Below are 25434 nucleotides of genomic sequence, written 5' to 3' on the forward strand. Positions count from 1 at the left end.
TCTCTGAGAGCCCTGCCCTGGTGTCAGGTGGCAGAGGCCCAGGCCAGGGCCCCTGGCCAGACCTTGCTAATGACCCTGAGTCACTCACTCTGGCTGGAGCATCACAGGCCATGTTGTTTTCTTTCTGTTTTTCCAGATCCAGCCAATCTGTGACTGTGAGCATCTTTCATGAACTAAGAACTGTTAAATTAAGACATAGCTCAGTACCCAAGAGTTGGCTTTCCTAAAGCAGTATTTTCCTGATTCAACGTTAACACACACAGCTTAAGAAAATTAAGCTCTTCATAAATGTGTTGATCGTTAACTCCCAACAACCACCCGCCACACACCCCAGCCGCTCTGCTCCTGTGCGGGGTTCTGACTACAGAAGAGGAGCTTGATACATGGTTTGGGGACACGTTTCTCACTACAGCTATAGTGTGGACATCCTTTGATGTTAGTATGTTCAGACCTACATCACTAACGGTCACTTGTTCAAACGAAGTAGTGTTCGTTTTAAGCTAAATTAACTACACATGGAGTTGGAGTGAGTGAGGTTTATTCCCCAGGAAAAATGGAGCAGAACTCTGCTCCAAGGTGCACAGGTCAGCAAGTTGGTCGGGGGTGGGGGTGGGGGGGTCCCCAGGAAGGGGAGGAGTAGTAAGCCCCAGGAACGGGGACCCCCTCGGCATTCTTTGGCTCCCCAGAGGGTTTTACCAACATGGATAAGATAGGTCCACACAACATGTGTGATGCAGGGGGACACACAGCCAGGCCTCTCTCCAGGGCTTATGCTGGCCCAGAGGGGAGGCCGGTGTCACAGCCAGGAAGGAGGCAGGGGGCCAGGCTTTGTGGGAGGGCGCAGGATAGAGTGGACAAGCCCCACGGGTGAAAATATCCGGAGGCATAGTTCAGGGAGAGGGAACACAGCAAAGGCACGGGGCGCCCAGATCCACGGGCTGCTGTGGTCACACACAGCTCCACATACCCTGCAAGCCCTCCCCTGGTTTCTGCAGGGCAAACAGAGACACCCAACATGTACCACACCCTCCTTACCCATCCTGGAGACAAGCCGAGGGCGAATGAGCACAGTTTCTGTAAACTGAGGCAGAGTTCAACAGGAGAGACCAGGCCCAGGCCGCCTGAGAGCCACCCTCCTAACAGACATGGCTTTCGGGAGGTGAGAACGCAGCAGCCTCGCCCAGCCCCCAGACAGCTCTGTGGTCACTGCCCAAACAAGGCAAGGTGTCTGGTCAATACCAGATAGAGAGCTGAGGGAGGACACAGCCACACCTGGAGCTCCCCACGCACAGGAACAGGCCACCCCTGTTCCTCACTCACCGGTCAGGGAGCCGTAGCCTCCAGCCCTAGGGTCAGCCTTTAATGCCCCTGGAAGGTGCAAGGGTTTTAGGGCATTGGCCCTTCCCCTTAGGGCTGGTGTCTGACCAGCCAATAGTCCTTAGCCCTGGATGTCACTGGAGTCACGTGGGGAGCTCCGAACACCTGCACCTGAGCCGGCCCAGAGGCTGAGTTGGTCCAGGGGGAGGCCCAGGTCTGCAGGTGATTCTCATGTCCCAAAGCCGGAGCCTCAGAGGCACCACGTACCTTCAGGCTCTGCAGCTGCAGCCTCTTGAGACATTCAGATGAACTATCAAAGGCGATGGGCGAGGGATCTCCCTCCAGGAAGGGTTTGCATTCTGGGTGTTTCAGGCTTCTGGGATCTGGCTAATTGAGAGGCTTCGTCCTAAAATGGAGTATTAAGCTTAAAACTGCTGTTGAACAGGTAACAAAAGCTTATTCTTAAGGCAGGCAAGACAGTTGGGTGGTAGTGAGAATAAGTCTCCTTTGTATTGAAATGGAAATAAAAACAAAATTTCATGTATTTATTCAACAAATATGTATTGAGTTCCCACTGTGTGCCAGGCCCTGACATGCAACAGTGAACAAGACGATCTGGTCCCCACACTCCCTTCAGGAGCAGAGATGGGCCCTCCCAGCAGAGTGGGAACAGTACAGCAATAGCACAGGGTGGGGAGGTCAGGGAGGGCTTACTGGAGGAGGTGATACCAGGGCCAAGTCCTCAGGAAAAGCGGGATTCGCACTGAGGAAGATACTCCAGGCAGAGGGAAGAGCATAGGAAAAGGCACTGCATGGTTCCCCTGGAAACAGAGGCCCTTCAGATTGCCAGATGGAGTCAGGTGCCAGGGCAAAGATAGGCTGGTGGGCAGGGGAGGGGGACAGTGGGAGCTGTCCACTCTGGTCCAGGCAGTAAGGGGATTCACTGTCTGTAGGGAGATTTAAACCAATGACAAAACTGACTACAAGTCTGTTTGCTTTTCATTATCATCACTAAAGGCCCAGTGCATGAATTCGTGCATGGGTGGAGTCTGGCCGGCCTGGCGCCGATCAGGGCAGATCTGGCTGGGCTTGTTGGGAGGAGGAGATGGTGGCGGGAGGTTGGCTGGCCGGCCCACCATGATCACGGCCCAATCAGGGCCGGGCCAGCCGGCGGGGAGGGGCTGTGGGCACTTGGCTGGTGGGCCCTGCCCCCGATTGGGGTGGGGGGGACATTTGGGGGCTGGGGGAGGGGCTGTGGGTGGTGGGCCGGCTGGCCCCACCCCTGATTGGTGTGGAGGGGGGGTAGATCAGGGGCAGAGCTGGCTTAGGGGAGGGGGCCTCAGGCTGATCAGGGTGGTGGGGGCTAATCAGAGGTGGGGCTGGCCATGGGGAGGGGCTGTGGGTGGTGGGCCAGCCGGCCCCGCCCCTGAATGTTGTGGGAGGGGGGCTGATGTGGTTGGCCAGCCCTGCCCCTAATCGGGGTGGGGGGCCAATCTGGGATGGGGCTGGGTGGAGGGAGGGGCTGCAGGAGGTTGGCCCACCGGTCCCACCCCCTATTGGGTTAGAGGGGTGATCAGGGGTGAGGCCATCCAGGGGGAGGGGCCACAGGAAGTTGGCCGCTGGCCCCACCCACAATCGGCCAGTTCGCTGGCCACAGTGGGCATCATAGCAACCGGTCATTCCGGTGGTTACAGCGTTCCAGTCGCAGGCTTTTTATATATATAGATAAGCCAGAAATTCTGAACATTGCTGGTGAGCGGCACCCGCCTTCTCACTCAGTCTCTGAGCGTATTTGCGCCTGTCCCGAGGGCAGCAGGGAGCCCAAGAGGCCTCAGCAGGTTGTGCGCCTGTTTACTTTTTTATTATGGAAAGGTTCCAAGTCCATGAAAGTAAAGAGAACGGTACCAACGAATCTCTAGTACTGGTCACCTCGGTCCAATGATCACTAACACCATCTTCTTTCTTCTCCCCGAACCTTTTTCATCTTGCCCTTACTGTTTTTTGTTGGTATGTTTTAAAGGAAATCTCAGACATCATATGATTTCACCCACAAATAGAAAGATTTTAAAAATTAAAACCAAAATACCGCAACCACACCTAACAAAATCAGCAATCATTCTGGCTTGTCATTTTGGAATATTCAGGCTAGCCTTGGGGAGGGAGGAGGGGAATTCCTTCCCGGGTAGGGCTGCACAGAGGAGGAGCAGACAGGAGGTGGCCTTCTGTATCAGTATGGCTATCGGTGTTGATTACTGAGTGGAGAGAGGAGGGTGTGACCCCAGGACGCTCTGGCTATGGCAGGTGAGGGGTGTGAAGAAGTTGGGCTCTGAGTGGGTGAAGCGTGGAGTTCAGGACAGCACCCTCACACCCAGGTGCCTGAAGGACGAGGTGGGGTTCAGCAAAGACCAGTGGGCTCAGAGCTGTGCAGGACTCAGTGACCCATTGTAGGTGGTAGTGGGTGACAACGAAAGAGACGCATAAACTGATGCTATGTTTTCAAACCGAGGTGGGTGGTGAGTGGTGGTGTCAGAAGAGGGGGTTTCAGGATGATGTGTGGAGACCTGACCTCTGCAGGATCCGAGGCTCTCGAGGGATTACCCAGACCCCCTGCTCTGTCCACACCTCTCCACCTCCACCTGGGACCCAGGCCCAACGGCATTCCTCTCAGCGTGTCACATCAGCCCTGCTTTAGCTCGTGCCCCTTCAGGATTTCCCCACATCCAGCTGGAAGCTCCTTTAAACACTTAAGTCTGGTTATACCACTTTGCTGTTCACACACTCCAGTGCTCCCCAACATCCCCATAATCCCCCATGGGGCCCTTCCTGCTCTGCACCCCCCCCCCCCCAGTTCTGTTCCTTCTTACCTCACTCCCGCCACGCTCCTGCTCCGGCCACCTTGGCCTCTTCACTGTCCCTCACACACATCAGGCCACACTGGCCTCGGGGCCTTTGCTCCTGCTGTTCCCTGGGCCTCCCTCACTCCCTTCAGTCTCCGTTCCTGGTCACCCCATCTCACACTGACCTTCGCCCCAATCCTCTATTCCCATCTGAGTTTCTTCACTTGAGTGTTGTCCCCAGCAGCACTTGTTAGCATGTGAAATGCAGTACATTTACTTGCTTATTTCCCAACTCCCGCTGCCCCACCCCCAGCAAAATAGAAGGTAGGCTCCCAGAGGACAGGGGTTTTGTTCAGGCTCTATTCCCAGGAGGAGTCCTTGCTTGTCATATTTGTTGAATGCTTAGAGGGCATGCTGGCACCGCAGCCAGGCCCGCCCCGTGACCCCGCTGTGTTGTGGTGACCCTCCCCCATCACCCAGGATGTTCCTAGGATATACGATGGGCAGTACTTCTACCCTTCCCAAACCAAGCATCCAGCCAGTGTCCTTTGAATAAATCTAACCAGCTCACCACTACGGCCACAGCTGCCACCTAAAGGTCATGGAAAAGCACTTTGGATGGAGCCCGAGTCCTCAGATGGAAGTCACAGCGTTCTCCGCTACTCCTAAGCCCCGGTCACACGTAAGGGCCACACTGTCCACCCAGACTGGGATCCTGATGTCGGCCTCCCCTCTCCCATCTGCTTCCTCTATCAGGCTTACCCTCCACTGAGCCCTGCTCCTCCGCCTTCCCAACCTCTGCTCGAGCTGATCCCTGGGGGCCACTGGTCCAGCAGCACTTCCCTACAATACCTTTCCAACAAACTCTTACATTAAATTCTTGTGATCAAATTACATGAATGGGGTTGTTGCCTGGTTTGTTCAGGCTACCTTGACTCCTCTGATACTGTAGTAGGAATTACCAATCCCATTTCACAGAGTGGGAAACTGAGGTTGCCAACATCGATATGACTTGCCCAACATTACATGATGGGAAAGGCCAGGTCTGTGTGGCCCCATTTTTGCCTCAATGCTCTACTCAATCCCTGTGCTGGGATCATGCCTGACTTTTTTTCTGTGGTGGTAAAATTCACATACAATTTACCATTTTAACCATTTTTTGAGTGTACAGTTCAGTAGCATTAAGTGCATTAATATTGTGCAACCATCATCACCACCCATCTACAGAACTCTTTCATCTTGCAAAACCAACTCTGTGCCCATTAAACACTAACTCCCCACTCCCACACCCCCAGCTCCTGGAATCCACCACTACTTTCTGTCTCTATGAATTTGACTACTCCAGGTACCTCATATACGTGAAATCATACAAAATGTGGCCTTTTGTGACTGGCTTATTTCACTTAGTATAATGACCTCAAGATTCATCCATGTTGTACAGCTGTATCAGGATTCCCTTCCTTTGATTACAGACTATAAAACAAGAACATGTTTGCGTTGTTTTTGTAGCATCATTACTACTGTATTTACAGTGGCAAGCACAAGGTATAGGGTGGGAGGAGTGGTCCCCCTGACAGGGGCCAGTATTTGTCATTGCTATACTACTAATTTATAATGGCCAGTGTAGGACGTTTAAAAAGCAGACTAATTTCTGCTCAGTTTTCATTATTGTTTTTAAATTTCCTACAATCAATGCACTCCCTTGTTGCCCATATCCCTGACTGACCAACTGCTCCCACCACCCCCCAACTTGGTTACATCCCTGATTATTTATAAATTAGAGGCCCGATGCACGAAATTCCTGCAAGAGCAGGCCTTCGTAGCCCTGCCAGCTTCGTCCGGAAGGTTGTCTGGAAGGTCATCCGGATGGTCGTTAAACTGTTCAGCCACTTGGTCAATTTGCATATTATGCTTTTATTATTATAGATGCCTATTTGTTATATTATTAATATTAAAAGTTTTTTAAAAGGACCCCAGAATTGGAGAGTTGATTTCACAGTTCCTCAGGAGATTCAGGGAAGGTTTCATGCTTGAGGTAAGTCCTTGGGAATCCACTGGCTCCTGGCAAATACAGCTGTCAAAACCTCTGGCCTCGCCCTAACCCAGTTTGGCTCAGTGTATAGAGTGTCGGTCTGCAGACTCAAGGGTCCCAGGTTCGATTCCGGTCGGGGGCATGTACCTTGGTTGTGGGCACATCCCCAGTGGGGAGTGTGCAGGAGACAGCTGATCGATCTTTCTCTAACTCTCTATCCCTCTCCCTTCCTCTCTGTAAAAAATCAATAAAATATATTTTTAAAAAACACACAAAAAAACCTTTGGCCTCTGTGTGTACAAGTTTGTGGGGGTGTGGGTCTGTGTGTCTGTGTGTGTCTATCTGTTGTGCTCACATGTGTCAGAAAGTCCCCGGGATCCTTAAGGAGCTAATTTTAGACTCTTAGCCCAGAACCAGGAGATGAGGAGGAAAGGAGATATTAAGGAAAGAAAAAGGCAGGTGAAAAGACAGCAAGGGAAACTGAAGGCTGATAATTTACCAGGTCTGGGGGCTCTCTGGTAAAATCAGAACCCGAATCCCTCAATACAGGAGTTATATCCCAAAAGTGTCATTCCGTTTTATGGGCCAGTTTACGCCCATCACTCCCAAGGTTTTCTTTCACCTGGTTGTCTTACGAGCTTTTGTTCTGGGGATGTGGGAGTGGTCTATAGAATGTTCTCCTCGTTGGGCCTCTGAACAGCAGAATCACACATTGTACCCAGAATCCACGGCCATGTCTGGCTTTCTCCTGATACCATGTGACCCCAGGAGCTGGGCTGTGGACGAGGCTCCATCCAGGAGAAGCCACTGGGCACCTACTCTCTGTTGGCCTCTGCGAGGTTCAGGAGTGAACCAGGCAGGACTCCTGCTGCCAAGGAACCTGGAACTCACAGCTGTCATTACTTGGGCACCTGTGCTCGAATAATCACATAGGGCCTGTTTGTCCACTGTTAACAACTCACTGTGTACCAACCTGGTGAAATAGATGCTATTATCCCAGATAAGGAAGTGAGGTGGGTATTCAAAGATAACACTGTGTGTCCATTATGATGCTTCCCCCTTTCTGCGATGGCTCCATGGGGGGACAAGCTGTCTTCATTGAGTACACAAGAATAAGGTCAAGGTTCACTCCAGCTGGGTCCCTGACCCCAAAGGGAGCATCATAAATATGTGCTTTATGGATGAATGGGTGAATGAATGAATGGATGGATGGATAGGCAATGATGATGGATGACTGGATGGACAAGCAGATGGAAGAACAAATGATGGATGATGAAGGGATAGTGTGGTAAATGTTTCCCTCCACGTCCCGCATGGTTCAGGGTTCAGGATCTGGAAGAGGAGCCGCACACACATGGAAGAGAAAAGACAAGAGATAATTTTGAAATATTGGGGGGCCAGGTGGGTAAGTCCAACTCAAGAGGAAAGACTTACACTGGTGCTCAGGCCACACCAACCTTTTATTTGGTTTGGGATCCACCCATAGTATAGCCCTTAGGCAGGGAGGTTCCAGTGACACACAGACTATTTTTATCAATAAGGATTTACATGACTAAAGGTGAAGAGGTTGCTTCAGCTACCATTATCTGGATTAACAGAGGTGGTGCACAGCTCTGATCTTTGCTAGGGCTTCAAAGGTCACCAGCCTTCGGGGTTCTCTGTCTACACCTCTCTGCTAGTGAAGATAAGACACGGTTTCCCACAGGATAGGTGAATGGATGATAGGCAGATGAATGGACAGATGTATGGGTGGATAATGTATGGTTGATGGAAGGATGGGATGGATAAATGAATGAGAGATTACCCCGCTGAGTTGGGGTTTGAATCCACCTGAGCTCTTCAAACACTGGGCTTTATTTGACCTTGGGAGACTGATTCACAGAAAGTAAGGAGACTTTCTCCTTTGGAAAAATAAGAATAAGTATTTCTTGATCAAGAGGAATGATGCTGGGGAGGAGGAGATGAAAGTTGGAAAGATTTGTAGATATTTTCAAAATAAAATAAAAAACTGTACTTTAGTGCCAAGTAATATCAAATTGAGATATAAATCTAAATGCAGTATGAAAAAGACAGAAATGCGGCTGGAGAAATCCTTCAGCAGTCTTGATCACAATATTTCTGAGACCCCATAGAATTCATGATTAAGTAGGAAATCTCCAGTTTGCTTGGAATCTGAGACTTCAAACTGGGCTGAGTTTGGAGAACTCCTTGTCTAGGTCCCACGTTGTCTCTGGCCCAATTCCAGAGCATGTGTTCAGAGGAGCCTGTCCCAGTCCCCATCTCCATTTCAGAGCCTATGAGGAAGCTTCCGCCAGTGGCTGCTCAGGCTCTCCACCCCTGAGGTGACCCTGCAGAATTCCAAGGGTCCCTGGAGGAAGGGGCTATTTCTGGGCCCAGGCTCTGTGTCCATGTTTGGTCTTCAAGGAGCACACTGTGAACTGTCTTTCACCTGCCAAGACTTCATCCCAAAACACTCCTGGGAGGGCACTGATTCCTCCTTCCTCCAAGGCGGTAAACAACAGCTGGGAATGCAGCTTCCAGAACATGCCAGGAAGGACCCTCCAACCACCACCCTGGGGTGAAAAGCTGAAGGGAACCTCTTGAGACACATTCAACATACATTTGTTTTCTTTTTTCCTAAAAAAAAAAAAAAAAAATGATTTCAGGTCCTAAAAATAGTTCTTCTCATTGAAAACGTCAGGTTCTGGCTGCTGTTGCTCAGTTGGTTGGAGCATCGCCCCATACACCAAAAGGTCATGGGTTCAATTCCCGGTCAGGACACATACCCAGGTTGTGGGTTCAATCCCTTGTCAGGAGGCAACTGATCGATGCTTCTCTCACATCAATGTTTCCTTCTCTCTTTCTCCCTCTCCTTCCTCTCTCTCTCTCTAAAACAAACAAACAAAAACACAATAAAAGCATATCCTCGGGTGAGGATTAAAAATAAAAAAAGAAAGAAAAAAACTTCAGGCAATAGTGATATCTTTAAAGAAGGGATTTAACACAAAAATCACCTAACATCCCACCTACCAGACCTACTGGGCATGGTCGCCTGGATGAACATCCTTTCAGATAAGCCCTTGGTGCATCTGTTCATAAAGGGGCCATTTTTTTAAAAACCCAACAGTGTGCTCTAGGACTTGCTCCGCATCAGGGAATGTGAATGTCTAGTTTTAAAAATACCCATGAACCTTTGTTTACCTTTATTTACATTTCACTTTATGAGCCATGGATGGACATTTAGGTTGTTCCAACTTTTTATTCTCACAGTTTGTTTTACCTCCTCAGTGGCAGCTTCCTGCCAATTTCCCCCTTCTGCTCCCTTCTATGGAAAGCCAGCTCAGAGACAGAGGAGAGAGGGAGGAAGGAAGGACCACCTTGGGGTTCTAAAAAGCTCCCCCAAGGAGCTGAGGCAGGAGCCTGGGGTGGGAGTGGCTGGTGAGGGGCTGCTCCAGGCACAAGGTGGAGGTAGAGGCCAGAAGCCAGACTTGTCTCAGATGCACTTCTTCAGGTCAGAGGGTTCCAGAGCCTGAATGGCCTAGAGGCATGGGTCCAGCCTGACCTGTGCAGCAGCCTAACAATAACCTACACGTCCAAACTGTGCGGAACATGGAGCTGGATGGTCAGAGAGGCAGCAATGAGATGCTCCCATGGGGGGCCCGGGATCAGGCTGCTGAGGACACGACCCTGCAAACACCTGCAGAAACCAGCTGAGGAACACCGAGGCCTGAGACATAGATTCAGATTATGTTCCCTCCCCTCCCACCACCAGCCCTGAGCCAAGTTATCAGAACTCATGGCTCCAACCTTAGACCTTGCTCAGAGGAGCCTGAAATGTGCCAGGGAAGCAGCCCAAGAGATAAGCACAAGTAGATGGAAGTGAAATTTCTTGGGGTCTCCATTCTGAGTCATTCAGGAAGACCCTTAATATGTAGCCAGCATATTACCATTTAAAAGCATTTTCAAGACAAGCCACAGAGTAGGAGAAAATATTTACAAAGTACTTATCTAACAATAGCCTTGTATCTAGGATATATAAGGAACTCTCAAAAATTAATAAGAAAACAAACTACCTGATGATTTTTTATAAAAAAAAAAAAAATGGGCCCAAAAAAACTGAAGAGACATCTCACCAAAGAGGACATGTGGGCGGCAAATAAGCATGTGAAAAGATGCTCGACATCATTAGTTGATGGTGACTAGTCAAAACTTTAAAAAGTGTTTTCAAGTCCATAATCTCACTTGACCAGTTCAGTTCTGTGAGGTTAGTGGTTGTTATTGTTGTTATTATTACCATTTTATAGTGGGGGGGGGGGGGGGCGGGATGAGGTTCATGGAGTTTAAGTGACTTGCCCAAGGTCAGAACAGAGACTCAAAACCAAGGAACTTCCATTTGGGAGATGTCTGAGTTGTAAGAATGTTCTAGAAGCCAGCACTTAGTATCCCATGAGACAAGGCCATACTTCGAATTTTAAGCAAGGAGAGAAGACCATGTCCCACACACATAGCCCTCACCATCCTGACCAGCTTCACAAGTAGTGGGACCTCGTGTGGGGCCTGCCCTATGGCCGCCCAGTGAAGGGTGGGCATCCAGCAGCCGGAGCTCCCCCAGCTGGGGAAGCCCCCTGTGGACCTTTCACAGCTGGCGCTCTGCTTCATGGGAAGGGGACGTGCTCCAGGAGCAGCTGGTTCGAGCTCAGGGCCTGGCACACAGCAATCTGTAGCTTTGGCTTCCTGGCGCTGAATCTGAACAGGGTAACTTGATGGAGAACTCGGTTCCTCCTAAGGTTCTGGGCCTGGGCCTGGTACTTGCGGACTCTCCAAAAGCACGGAGTGTGGGGGTCCTCAGGCTGGCAGGAGGAACAGAGAGGACCGGATTGCTTATGGTGCCACCCCTCCACCTTTACCTCCACCCTCCCCAGTCCATCTCCCTTTATCACACTCAGCACAGTGTTTTTCCACCAGAGGCCTCAAGACAATACTGCAAAATCCTCGAAGGTAGAGAAAGTGTCTAATTAATTGAAGATCTTTGCTAGGGTCTAACAAAGAACTGGGTACAGAATTCAAGGAACTAGGGAAAGGAAGGAAGAGGAGGAGGGGCAGAGAGAGATTGACACACACATAGTAAAGTCCAGCAGGCCTATTTCCTAAGCCAGCTGTTTGGGGGCAGAGCCCAGCACTCTGTGTATGAATGCCAAGTCCAGGGGTTTCTGGATGTAGATACTGAGAATAATCTCCATCTCAACTACCACCTGAACAGAGTACTGTGCTTGGAGTCATTGTTCCCATCACAGAGCTCCGGCTTTCATTCATTCAACAAATATTTATTGATCATCTAATAGATGCCAGGCACTTTACATATATGAACTCATGTAATGCATAACTAGCCTATTTGGTAAGTACTACTATTGTTCCCATTTACATCTACAACATGGATGAATTTTGGAAACATTATACTAAATGAAAGAGCCAGGCACAAAAGGTCAGATGCTGTATGATTCCATTCACATGAAATTCCTAGAATAGGTAAAATTATAGAGACAGAAAACAGGTTGTTGGTTGCCAGGAGTGAGGGGAGAAACTGTTTAATGGATAGTAGGTTTCCTTTTGGGCTGATGAAAGTGTTTTGAAACTAGATAGAGGTGGTAGTTGCACAACATTGTGAATATACTAAATGCCATTGAGTTATTTGCTTAAAATTGTTAATTTTGTTATGTTTTTTCTCAACTTAAAAAAAAAAGTGAATTAAGGACCTGGAGGTGGAGATAGGAATGATGTCAGGTGCCAGGAGGAAAGTCCCCCAAGCAGTTTCTCCCTGCAGACCCAGAGGCCATCCCCCAGCTGGATAAGGGCACAAAGGAATCAGTCCTTTCATCCCATTTTACAGATGGAAAAGGCAAGCCCAGAGAGGGCAAGGACTTCCTCAAGGCCAAAAAATGCCAGGGAAGCATTTTGAATTCAAAGCTGGCTTTACAATTCAGATCAGTGCCACTAACTTGAAATAAGTTTCCTTAACAATCTAAATTTGGAGCACTGATGTTGATTTAGGGGACTACTGGGATTTTTGAAGTTAGTCGCAGTTTACCAAAACAAGTACATGAAAATATCCAGTCTTAGCTAAAAATGTCTCCATTCAGTTATAATTAACACCAGGAATGTCCTGCTCAGCTAATAACCCCATGGTGGGAACCACACATGATTCCTGCATTGTTGAACTCTTTTTAAGTTCGCCATCCCATTGGGTGCCCTGTAATTATTTAAGAGCTCATGCTTAAATGTTCTGCAGCATTGGGATTGTATACTGCAGGGGTCCTCAAACTACGGCCCGCGGACCACATGCGGCCCGCCGAAAACATTTATCCGGCCCGCCGGGTGTTTTTGCCGCCTCTGTGTGCATAGGAATTTGCTCATAGTTTTTTTTTAAACTCTAGTCCGGCCCTCCAACGGTCTGAGGGACAGTGAACTGGCCCCCTGTTTAAAAAGTTTGAGGGCCCCTGGTATACTGGCTACACTGCTGTTAGAGTGTTCTTTTTCATGAAGCAAGGAAATAAATTTGTTTGAAATGAAAAATAAATAAATAAAACAAAGCCGGCTTTAGAACTCAGAGCTGACACTGCACCATGATGCCACATGGTGGGCTGCAGGAGGGCCATGGTCATGACTAGATGAGTGAAGTCCAAGCTTACACCGGCCTTCCAGCCTGAGCATGGGAAAGGGGCAAAGTAATCACCAATTGGCTCTCTGGGCTCATCCATGCCAAAAACTTTGGATGAGTCTACTTGGGTCTTCCTCCTTAAGAGTTAGCCCCCTCTATGAGTGCAGTTACCGCTTTAAGAGGAAAACTCATTAGCTAGCTGTTCTATTTCTGCCCACAGCCTGCACCCCTGGGCTGAGGTCATCAGTTTCCCCAGAGGGACAATGGGAGGAAGGCAAATGTCCTAGAATAAGGGCATTCACTGATCCCCCCTGAGGGACCTGGGAACGTCCAGTCAGGCCCTGGAAGGTGAGGCCAGCTGACCCACGGGAGCCCTGAGGGCTTCTTTTCTTTTTTAAGGTTTTGCTGGCTCAGACCAGTTGGGCAGGTATAAAAGGGAATGGCCAGGCTCTGCTGGGCACCCAGTCTCTTCCAGTGTGGTCTCAGGTGGGTACCATAGGGAATGCGGGGGGAGAGGGGAAATGGGGCGGGGGTTCCTGGAGGAGCCACTTGAGGTAAGTAGATGTAATGAAGAGAGATGAGCAACCAGGAGCAGGAGATGCGCATTTAAGCACCTGCCTGACCCAGGGGCTGCAGAGTGGGCATCTCACTCAATGTTCCGAGGGACCTGGGCCTGTGGGACGTGTGCTGCATTCCACAGTGAGGCAGGAGCATCTGGGGTTCAAACCCAGATCAGCCTACTTCACTGCACCATCCTTGGGGAAGGGGGAAGGCATGGAGGGGGTGCTGGGTTCATGCTGGGTTCAGTCCCAGCCCTGTCTTTCCCATACTTTGTAATGCATCTCTTCCCCCTGAAGACCCTTTTAGCTGTTGCATTCAATGAGCTCAATTTTTATATGTGTTGTGGTTCTTGAATTTTAAAAATGGGTCTTGGTTATCAAAGGCTCTTGGAAAGAGCCTTTGTGGGGAAGGGGAGGTACAGGAGTGATTTGGATGCAGGGGGGCCTTAGAGTTAGAGTCATACCTGAGAAGGAGGCTGGTGGCCACTGAAAGGGGCGAAACCTGGTGTCAGACGCCTGTACAGCCTTCGTGTACACCTGGCCCCAGGGGTCTGTGCCCCAGGCCACCAGGCCAGGACAACAGCAATAACACCTTAGCTGGTGGTTCACAGCAAAACTATCATTAAGAAGTACAAGCAGCCACATTGGAATAAACAAAGGAGAATTTCGGGCCCTTCCTCCCCATTAAAACAATTACAAAGAACCCAGCTCTCAGAAGAAGTTGTTTTGTTTTAATAACAAGTCTAATGCTTTTTAATCCGACCTGGCTGAGACTTGCATTATCTTTTCCTGTGGATTTTGGTCTCATCTCCCTGTTGACTTCCATCTATGTCAAACAGAACCAGGAGACTGAGACGGCAAAAAGGAAACAAACAAAAAAAACAATGCAACTGAGCCGGCAGGGACAACAAATGACAAAAGGAGGTTTATGTTGGGCAATCATATCTTCCGTAAAGGGGGTGGGAGAGGCCCAAGAAGCCACTGAGCTCCAAGGTGACTTGTGGCACAGCTGAGTGAGACACAGTCTCCCAGATGCTGGATGAAGACTGCTCAAAACTACTGGCAGGAACCAAGGCCTCCCAGCCCAGTGCTCCTCAGGACAGGACTCAGGGGGGACCAGGCAGGGTTCTTAACCTAAGCTCGGGATCTTCCACGGGAAAACAATCCCATCCTGATGTTCCCTGCCTTTCACCGAAATGCAAAATGTCCTCCTCTTTCAACACAGGCAACAAGTCACATTCATGTTAGCAGTACCTGTAATTTTGCCAGCAATGGAAGTCACCGATATTTTCATATCCTGTTACAAATATTGCAAAAAGCTCAAAATATTGTTAATTCCCCTCACTGCTTCAGAACAGTGGTTATTAGAGCAGCTGTTAGATTGTGTTATTTGATGTGCTAGTAAAGAAGCATATGTATTACCATCATATGCGTGTTTAATATTTTGTCAATTATAGTTTATTGCCATTTGTTTTCTTGGTGACCCTATATATTTTATTAACTGAATTTAAACCATTTTATCCAATGGGACTACAGATATCACCAGATGGCACAAGATCCCCACTGTCCTCTTGTCTATGAAATGGACCAATTCCAGGGTTGGGGACCCAGGAGCCAGCCAGACTCTCTAAGCTGGACACGATAGGGCCGTGATGGCGAACCTATAACACGTGTGTCAGAGGTGACACGCGAACTCATTTTTTTGGTTGATTTTTTGTTAAATTGCATTTAAATATATAAAATAAATATCAAAAATATAAATCTTTTTTTTTTTTAGTATGGTTGCAAATATCAAAAAATGTCTATATGTGACACGGCACCAGAGTTAAGTTAGGGTTTTTCAAAATGCTGACACGCCGAGCTCAAAAGGTTCGCCATCACTGCTATAGGGAGGTGGGAAGAGGAGAAAGTGTCTGGCTTTGCCTCCACTGCTTGCCTGTCCTGGCTCAGCCTCTTCTTCCAGGGCCCCTCCCAGGAAAAGCTGGCGCTCTCCCTCTCCCGAGGGCAGCCCAATTCAAGCAGGGGCCAGGGGCACCATAGTGAGACCCTCCAGTTCCCACTGAGTTGTTTAAAGGTGAAGGCTGGCCTTGAGAATAGCACTACTGGCAAAGGGGCTCAGAACACACCTTCCCCAAAACTTCAAGAAGTTTCTTCACTCTCAAGACAACCTGGTACGCCCTGACTTCCCTCTCGGCCCCTGTGAGTCCCCAGTGCTCCTCCTTCCTGGTGGTCTGGTGAAACTTCTGTGTTAAGAAGCCCAGGCTTAACCCCAGGCTGGCCTCATCTTGAGAAAGACAATCAGCGAACCTGGGCAATTATTTGTATCCGGGTCTAGTAAAGCCTACGGACCTCTGATCAGATTAGTGTTTTTAAATGAATAAAATAAACTACATAGACTGCAACGGTCGCCAACCGGTGGTCCGCGGACCACTGGTGGTCCATGAGGTCCGAAAGGTTGTGACCGCTGAGTCATAGAGATACACAGAAAACTGATGGTATTAAAATGCAGCTATCAAAATATTAAAAATCAATTTGTGATATAGTAATTAAAAGTGTACTTCTTTGTTAGCAGGTTCAAATAACAACCTCCAACTGAGGGTCTAATAAGGCCATAATTTCAAAGTTGAGAAGAGGGTAAACACTATTTTGAGATGCCTGCAACCACACTAAAATAAAAGGAGAAGAGCTGTGATTTCTGTTAGGGACAAGCCACTGCAGTTCTAGTACTACCGTGGCTTGTGGCCTGTTCATACCTTAAGGGAAGGTGGAAAACAAGTGGTAATTGTTTTCCGGTGCTATTTCACCGTTAAACGTCCTTGCTTTAACCTCTCCTGGTCCTTGTCTTCTTCTCCATAAAATGATCCAGTCTGGCCTTAATGTGAGGGGTTTATCAATAAAAGATGCAGAAATGTTTTGTGGGTGGGGAGGTACACAACCCTGAGGCTTTATTAGCTTATTCTAAGTTATTAGGACCCCTGCCTCTCTCAGGCATTCGCCTTAGCCCATACGTAAGTCTTGACAAGCTGTCCTTGCTTTCTCTCCCCTACAGCACCTCGGGAAGTCCTGGTTCCCATCCTTGGTTCCTTCTTGCTCCTCCCTCAGCCAAGCCGCAATGCCTGGTGGGTACAAAGGTGAATGTGGGGACGATGTGGACCCGATGCCCTTCCTGGCACCTCCCGAAAAGGAGAGGATCGAAGCCATGAGCAAGCCCTATGACATCAAGAGGTCCTGCTGGGTCAAAGACGAGAAGGAGGGCTTCATCGCTGGAGAGATCCAGTCTGAACAGGGCGACCAAGTCACCGTGAAGACGGTCACCAACCAGGTGAGTGGAGAGAAATCTCCAGGATGAAACTGAGCTTTGGAAGTGGCACTCAGGCTCTGTTGTCCGTGCTTCTGCTCAAGAGTCAGAGTGGCAAGAAGAGCAGATGCCTCTGAGTCCCAGGTGCTGGGTTCAAGTTCAGACTCAACGATACTCAAGCTGTGTGGCCCTGAGAAAGACACTTTTCCTCTCTGAGCTTTGGCTCTCTCACAGTAGAGATTCCAGTGTGATAGCACATGGGAAAGTACTCTGTATCCTCTGAAACAGTCCATGTGTATAAGACATTATCATGAGAGCTGCTCATCTTTAAAGTCCCAAACAGCTCTCATGTGGAACCTGTTTCCTAAGAGAGTGAGCATCCCACCCGTCAGTGGTTGCACTATGGGCCCATGATGGCACGGGGAATGTGAGACAGGGCTCAGACCATCTGGCCAACCTGGGTGAGGTCTTCAGCTGCATGAGCAACGGATGGTGTCTCCTGAGCCTCTTGCTGCCTGGTGGTGGTGGTGTGCTTGAGCTGGCTTGTCCTGGCTTCCGAGGACTCAATGTTAAACATTCAGGGTTTGCAGCCAGTTGTTAAACCTTTAGTAGCTTGATGTCAGCCATGGTGGAAGTATTTTCATCATGGGAATTGACAAATGGTACAAATTAGAGATTTTTTTCCCCATATAGATGGTTTACCAGTCTCTGCTAGTCCACACTGTCTGACTGTGAGGGATGACTTGAGAAGGTGAATATAAAGTTTATTTTATTAAATCCCTACCCTGCTATAGACTCCTGGTGAGGCACTGAATTTTTTATTTAATCCTTTCAATAACCTTATTATATGATTTACTGATCCTGGTTTGCAGTAAGATCAAGGAGACTTTACCCTTGTGCCCATAGTCACAATGATGAACTCAGATTCAAAGCTAGAGCATCTGGCTCAAACACCTGTATCCCCATTTACGTCACTATGCCATCTCTCCATGGTGGGCTGCAAAAGGGAAATATGAGGTCAGTCCTTGGGTAATTTCATGCATAAAACCAGAGACCTTCCATGATGAGATTTTGAAATAGTGAGCTTTACTTTGCAGCCTCTTTCCAGGGAAGTGACAAGAGAGAGATGAGGCTATGCCCAAATTAAAGTGGATTTGAACATGAAAATCAAGCCGAATTCTCAGAAGGAACATACTTTTCAGAAGGGCAGAGCACTGCAGTGTTGTAAGAAATGATGAACCATAAGAAAGGGGCCCCAAAGGCCCCACTTTGGACCCAGCTTGATTAACTAGGGGTGGTGATCATCACTGGGTGGAATTCCTAAAACTGTCAAGACTTCAAATTACCTACCTATTGGACTCATAAATTATTAGAAGTCCCCAAAATTAAAGTGTATGTTCAAGCCTCACATCTCAGGCTGTAGGCAACTCAAAGATTTTTTTCTGGTCCCAGATGATGAAACTTAAGAGTTGGTGCTAGTTTTCATCTACAGATGAAACACTGGGGTGCAGAAGGGGGACAGGAATTCCTGCCATGCACAGGAGCTCTGATTCTTAATGCTGCACATCTACTGCCCAACACTCGTTGTCGTCTTCTTTTTCTTTATCTTATTTGCTTGCTACTTTCAAGGGGAATGTCTTTTTATTATGAAAAAGTTCACTGCTATTTAGAAACCATCACTAATTCCCAAGGCAGAGAGCAAGAGTCACATCTCTGCAATGTGTCCCTGGGATCAATGAGGAAGCTCTGATCAGCTGCCAGGATGGATATGGTAGGAAGAGAAGCACAGGCCTGAGGTGCTCTGAATGTAGGGAGGGAAACCCATAGCTTACAAGGTATTTTTCCATGATCCCATTTAAGTTCATATAATTCTTCCAGAAACCAGCCATGGGGGCTGTTTTCATTCCTACTTCAGATGGGAGGCAGTTAAGGCTCAGATAGCCTCAAAGTCCCTCCCCATCCCAGGTTGCACAGTAGGCATGGCTGGACTAGGAATTGGGCCCACTGGACGCCTGACTACAGCTCCTTCCGGGACACCAATCTGTGTGCGGTAACTGCCAGATGCTGCTGTGGCTGTGACAGTACTGGTCCCTAATTCATGTGCTGCTATGTCTTGACATCTTCCCGCAGACTGTCACTATTAAGAAGGATGACATCCAGCAGATGAACCCACCCAAATTCTACCAAGCCAGTGACATGGCGGACATGACCTTCTTGAACGAGGCCAGTGTCCTGGACAATCTGCGCCAACGCTATACCAACATGAGGATCTATGTGAGTGCCTGGGGCTGGGGGTGAGAAGGAAGTGGGCACTGCACATCTTCTGCCCCTCTCCTGATGGGAGGGAGCAACTACTCTACCTTCCCCAGCAACCAATGTACATGATGACTCAGACAAGGGCACAGGGACCATGTTTTTGACACATTAGGACTTCCACTCCAAGCTTTCAACATCTCAGTGATGGGCACCATCTCCACAGGCAGCTGAAATACCCTTTGCTGAAGCTCTCACCCTGAAGTCTTCCCCACCCTACCCTTGAAAACTCTCTAATACAAACATCATTTCCCCCTACTGACTTTATATGACTTGATTAGAAGTCCTTCCCTGTCTATCCAACCATCCGTTTATCTTCCTTCTTTCCTTTTTCCTTTCTTTCTCCTTTTTCTTCCTTCTTTATATCCATCCATTCAAGCATTCATTCTACAAACATTGTGCACTATGCTAGGGTATGCAAAGTGGGTTACCATCAGTCCCTTGACCATCTTGGAACTCCTAAAACAGAAGTATGATTTCCTGAAAGTGCTGGTGGCTAGATTCAACATGAGATGTAAGGAAGTCTTGGCATTTGCCCCTTTAGATGTCTTTACTAAAACAGAAAGATGTACATCTGGTAGGAATAGGTGAAGTGGGACCTGCCTTCAAGACAGAGGCCCCTCAGGATTTGTGGTGACAGCCAAGATGGCTGCTGCATGCTTCCTTCCCTCAACCTACTTCAACACTACTTTAGCCCAGATTCAAATCCCCAGGCCGTGCTGAAAGATCTCTAGAAAGCTCTTGGGGATATTTGCTGGGCCTGGAGACTAGTGATGGCATCATTGGACCTCAGGTCTAGAAAGAATCACATTCTCCTTGACTGAGCCTGGAGTTTGGGCTGAGGATGTCTGTGTGGGCTTGATGGCTAAGCTCAGGGCTGGGGCTTAGGCTCAGAGTCACTCTAATGCCAGGCCCTTGCTCTCCATGGGTGGCCACACCATGTCATAGGCTCTGTGGAGTATGGGCTAAGGCAGTGATGGCAAACCTATGACACGCGTGTCAGAGGTGACACGCGAACTCATTTTTTGGCTGATTTTTGTTAAATGGCATTTAAATATGTAAAATAAATATCAAAAATATGTCTTTGTTTTACTATGGTTGCAAATATCAAAAAATTTTTATATGTGACCTGGCACCAGAGTTAAGTTAGGGTTTTTCAAAATGCTGATACGCCGAGCTCAAAAGGTTCGCCATCACTGGGCTAAGGGGTCAGGGCAAGGAGTCTCCTCTTAAGGTACCTCAGTTGCTGATTGAACAACACTGACGGGCAAGGACTACTCCACAACCCCAAAAGCTTCCTCTCAGTCCCTCCTATGAGAGAGGTGGGGAACCTCTCTTTTTCATTCTGACCAAAACAGATTTGCAGGCTAATATCTGCCATCCTCCTCCCCCTACACTCCCGCCCCCCCCTCCCCCCGATACATACACACACTGAGATAGGGCTTGAAAGAGTGATTCAATGGCTGGAGTCCTAGGATGAGACACTGTGCATCATACTTTCAACTCTTAGTAAGATTCCTTTTAAAACTCAACATATCACAGCTATGGTAAGAAGAAACTGGGGCTGGTAGAGGGGGGGGGGGGGGGGGGGCGCGCTGCGGGGAGGGGGAGCAGTATTCCCACTTGGACCAAAGTGGAAGGTCTTAAAGTTGAACTGTAAAGAGGCACAGAGTAGGGACATCAGGTCAGTATGAGTGTCCAGCAAGGAGAAGGGAAAGTTTGAAAGCCATGGAGGGGCAGTTATGGATTTGGCTATTGCCTGCTATCACTTATTCTCCTCTCAGCTCATTTCTTTTATTACCTCATTGGTTTCTGATTTTTTTTAATGGGATAATTTTCTTACAAAATTGCCTTGGGATGAAAAAAGAAGCTGATGTCTCAGCAGTGTGGTGTTTGCCAGAGGGAAGGGGGTGGGGGTGATGGGGATCTAATATATGGTGATGGGAGAAGATTTGACTTTAGGTGGTGGGCACACAGTGCAATATACAGATCTTGTAACATAGAAACCCACACCCGAAACCTATATGATCATATTAACCAATGTCATCCCAACAAATTTAATTTTAAAATAAAATAAAAATAAATAGAGTAACCCCACACAGTGAGCACTTCATGGCTGTAAAATACCCCAGAAATCTCACTGTGGACTCTCATGGAAAATTCTCCGAGATATATTAAGTGGAGAAAGCAAGATATAAAACAATTTGGTAAAATACCATCTTTAGTTTTAAAAACAAGGTGGGACATAAGAATGTGAGACATTTGTTTGTGTACGCATCAGAGACCTTGGGAGTGGGTATTAGAAAGTACTTGTGGGAAGAGGGGGTGGGCAGTGAGCAGTTGGGAGAACTTTTTGTCCATACAGTGCCTGTGTTATCTATTCAAATAATTAAACCAAAAGAAAATAAAACAAATATATATTAAAGAGAAGACTTGTTTTGCTTACTGAATAAAGACTCAGGCATAGATTTTGCCCCCAGAGAGGACCTCCAGCCAGGTTGCTCTATGACAGGCTGGGGTCCAGAGAGAAGGGACTAGTAGAGGGAAGGGCCAGCTAACCATCTTCCTTCCCTCCCACCAGACCTACTCGGGCTTATTCTGCGTGACAGTCAACCCCTACAGGTGGCTGCCCATCTACGGGTCCCGGGTGGCCAACATGTACAAGGGCAAGAAACGCACAGAGATGCCACCCCACCTCTTCTCCATCTCGGACAATGCCTACCATGACATGCTCATGGGTGCGTGGGGTGGGGCCTGTTGGGGCTCTCGTGGTGGGTGAGATTCTCTTTGCTATTGTCACTCCAACTGCATTAGAGCCACATGCTACCCAAGCTCAACCTGAACCACTTGTTGAAATTCTTTGCTAAATGTTGAGCTGCCACAGTATGTGATATTAACACCAGCTACCAGCACTCAGTGAGTGCACTGGGCCTCTGCTGAGTACCAGCCCTACTTCACGCCCTATATCATTTAAGCATCACAAAAGCCAGGCTGCCAAGTTAAGTAACTTGCCCAGAACTCAAGTCAACATTTAACCATTCCCTGTATGATCTCTGCCATACAGTACAGAGACCCCAGAAGTAATTTTTATTATCATTTCTCTTTATTTTTTATGACAGGGTAGCTTTTGGGGATGGTGCTGGTAGAAACAGGGTGGCTGGTCAATTCTTGGCCCTTTCTGCAAGGATGTTTCCTGCAGAGACAAGCATGTCACCATGGACCCCACAGGATGCTGGGTTTTCCGACTCACCTGGCTTCTTGGCCACTCCCCAAGTTGGTGGGATGCAGGGTGGGTGGCAAAGATGATGCCAAATGTCTAAGTTTCTAAGTTTCCTTAATTACATCTTCCAATTGCTGTTTTCTTCCCTGCAGATCGTGAAAATCAGTCTATGCTAATCACGTAAGTGTCCCTTCTGTTCCTCCGTAAATCCTATATAATAAAAGTGTAGTATGCAAATTGTCCCCTCGACCGGGAGTTCCTCCAGGAGTTCACCAGGGGACTAGGGGGCGGTGCTGGCCAGGGGGAGGGAGGCCCCAGCCAGCAGCCAGCAGCCACTAGGGATCCTACCAGTGCATGAATTTCATGCACTAGGCCTCTAGTATAGATATAACTAGGTCTGTGTCTTATACGTGTAATTAAGCCTTCTTAAATTAATTGGTGGGACCTTGTATAGAAATCTGTAAACAGCAAGTAGGCTTAGCAGGACTGGTAAATCTGCACCTGCTAAACCAAGGGGACCCTCCATGTCCCAAAGCCCCCCACCTGTCTGTCACAGCTGAAGTGTGAAATGTGATCACACTCAGCCTGCACCTGTTATTGCTCTACTTCTCTGCTGCTATTCCCCTCTATGTGCTTCACTTGTCTGCTCCCGTTTCCACCCACAGTGGAGAATCTGGTGCTGGCAAGACTGAGAACACGAAGAAGGTCATCCAGTACTTTGCCAATATCGGAGGAACTGGCAAACAGTCCTCGGATGGGAAGGTAGGGTGGCCTGGGCATCCTCTCACACATAGCAGTGCCCTGCTCTGTGGGTTAGGCCCATTCTGCAGATAAGAAGACTGCAGCTTAGAGAGAAGCTACCTGGCGGGGGGGGGGGGGGGGTCACACAGGGAGAAGGTGGCTGCAGACCCAGGTCTCCTCACACAGGATGAATTCTGCTGCCTAGGCCACATCTTACACGCAGGCCCTGGGGCACAAAGAGCATTAGCTGTGCCAGTGGTGGCTGTCAAAAGCTGACAAGAAAAGGAAGGTTGGGAGAGAGACACCAGCTCAGGTCACACTCAGGGGTCTCTCCACCAAGAGCAGTGAGGAAACAGCAGCAAAGAATCAAGGCCTAACATCTGCCAGGTGCCCCTCCAATATCAGGGGCTGCAGGGGGTGGGGGGTAGTCATCAGGCAGTGGCCCTCCTCCCAGGTCCCTTCCAACCCCAACTTCCCAGCCTCCCTAACCTGTTTCCATCCTGATTCCTAACACACAAGACACTGTCATGTGAAAGCCCTGAGTCTCCAGGCAGTAGCCCACAGGCCAACCCACCTGGTGTTTCTCTCTGGGGCAGGGGTCCCTGGAGGATCAAATCATCCAGGCCAACCCCGTGCTGGAGGCTTTCGGGAACGCCAAGACCACCAGGAATAACAACTCCTCTCGCTTTGTAAGTGTGAGCAGCGGCAACTGTGGGTCCTGGGGGTGGCAGGACAGGTACCCTCACCCCATTCCAGGTAAGTAAATTGGGGCTGATTTAAACACACCAATGGGATGAGGCAAGTCACATCATCTTCTCAGAGACTTTTATCAGTCAGCGTCTATATCAAACAGAGCCCCTATCAGTACATAAATCAAGGGGCTTGAACGCAGAAACTTGGGAACACAGTGATGTTGGGGCTGTGAAGTCAGACAGAGGAGCCAGAGATTTGCAACATCTGGAAGCTGTGAACCCCCACCCCAATCTACAGGCTACCCCACAGATACAAGATAGAACTCCAAAACCCGTCCACCTCCTCTGCCCATCTGCATGGGACATCCACAACTCAGACCACAGCCATGTCTGCCCCAGTTACACTCCCCAAGTGCCCTCTGAATTCAGGGGGCTGTCACTGAGTGGCTGTAGCCAAACCCGGGCCACTTGTTGCTCTAGAACAGCCGTGGGCAAACTACGGCCCGCGGGCCGGATCCGGCCAGTTTGAAATGAATAAAACTAAAAAAAAAAAAGACCGTACCCTTTTATGTAATGATGTTTACTTTGAATTTATATTAGTTCACACAAACACTCCATCCATGCTTTTGTTCCGGCCCTCTGGTCCAGTTTAAGAACCCATTGTGGCCCTCGAGTCAAAAAGTTTGCCCAACCCTGCTCTAGAATTACACCTTGCCTCACGACCTGCCTCTCTCCTCCCTGCTCAGGGCAAGTTCATCCGGATCCACTTTGGAACTACGGGCAAACTGGCTGGAGCTGACATCGAGAGCTGTGAGTCAGGCCCTTTTGGAGGGTTCTTCCAGCAACATTACATCAGTGTGGGGCCCTCCTGAGCGTAGCCTGCCTCATGCCCAGCCCGTCTGGCCTCCACCAGCAGTCAGGGCCCCTGAGGCTGTGTGTCTAGGGGAGAGGGAAGAATGAGCCCATGACTGGCTATGGCACTGGGCTTTATGGAGAGGAACCCTGCACTCCAGGCAGAAGGGTGGGAACTTACAGGCATGTTGCTTATTCTATTCCAGATCTCTTAGAGAAATCTCGTGTCATCTCACAGCAAGCAGCTGAGAGGGGCTATCACATTTTCTACCAGATTCTCTCTAACAAGAAACCTGAACTTATTGGTAAAGAGCTTTATGTCTGTCTGCCTTCTCCTTAACTCGCGTTTCCTTTTTCAATAACGAAACAAATTTCCATGTGCAGAGCCCATGGTTCTGCCTGAATCCCTTTACTTCAGAATTATGTGAGTAGGTTACAGGAACTTTTCTCAAGGTTCCATTCACATCTCACCTTCGCAACAGCCTTAGGAGGCTTAACTCATTTCACAGATGGGGCTTTGAAACTCATGGCTGAGATATGGAGCTTTAGACTTCTTGTGTCTTAGACCTGCTGCCTCTGGGCTCAATACTCAGACAGCAGCAAAGGGGTCAGCCAAAGACCACAGTTAGCCCTGCCAGTGCTTGTCTGTGCAATAACAACAGGCTCTTCTCCCGGGGGGGGGGGGGGGGGGGGCGCCGCACAGCTGACAGTGAGTGCACTGCTCAGCAAGCAGAGTGCACTCATCCACTCAGCTGGGTGCCCTTGGACAGGCACCAACGGCCGCAATTGTCCTTGGTAGACCTGCACGGGATGTAAATGCAGGGGGAGGAGAGGAATAAAGTCTCAATCTTCCATATACACACCTCCTGACCCAGCCAGAGACTAAGGCACTGGACACCACCCCCACTCCCAGGTGG

General features: G+C 48.8%; 1 protein-coding gene and 1 long non-coding RNA gene across 2 annotated transcripts in view; one reads left to right on the top strand and one right to left on the bottom strand.

The window, feature by feature from the left end:
- The window catches only part of LOC118655812, a 115609-nt gene that overhangs the window by 29372 nt on the left and 60803 nt on the right, over window positions 1-25434 (bottom strand). The window contains exon 7 of the long non-coding RNA XR_004967403.1: window positions 1585-1723. This is a non-coding gene — a long non-coding RNA (uncharacterized LOC118655812). The remainder of the gene's footprint in view (window positions 1-1584; window positions 1724-25434) is intronic.
- LOC118655810 (myosin-16) overlaps window positions 16494-25434 on the top strand; it is a 58629-nt gene continuing 49688 nt past the window's right edge. Inside the window, exons 1-8 of the mRNA XM_036308202.1 lie at window positions 16494-16723; window positions 18830-18973; window positions 21594-21750; window positions 22385-22412; window positions 22898-22994; window positions 23570-23662; window positions 24412-24475; window positions 24724-24822. Coding sequence (XP_036164095.1) covers window positions 16514-16723; window positions 18830-18973; window positions 21594-21750; window positions 22385-22412; window positions 22898-22994; window positions 23570-23662; window positions 24412-24475; window positions 24724-24822 — 892 coding nt within the window. The 5' untranslated portion in view covers window positions 16494-16513. The remainder of the gene's footprint in view (window positions 16724-18829; window positions 18974-21593; window positions 21751-22384; window positions 22413-22897; window positions 22995-23569; window positions 23663-24411; window positions 24476-24723; window positions 24823-25434) is intronic.

The sequence above is a fragment of the Myotis myotis genome, unplaced genomic scaffold (genome assembly GCF_014108235.1).
Source record: "Myotis myotis isolate mMyoMyo1 unplaced genomic scaffold, mMyoMyo1.p scaffold_m19_p_5, whole genome shotgun sequence".
In the NCBI taxonomy this organism is placed as follows: domain Eukaryota; kingdom Metazoa; phylum Chordata; class Mammalia; order Chiroptera; family Vespertilionidae; genus Myotis; species Myotis myotis.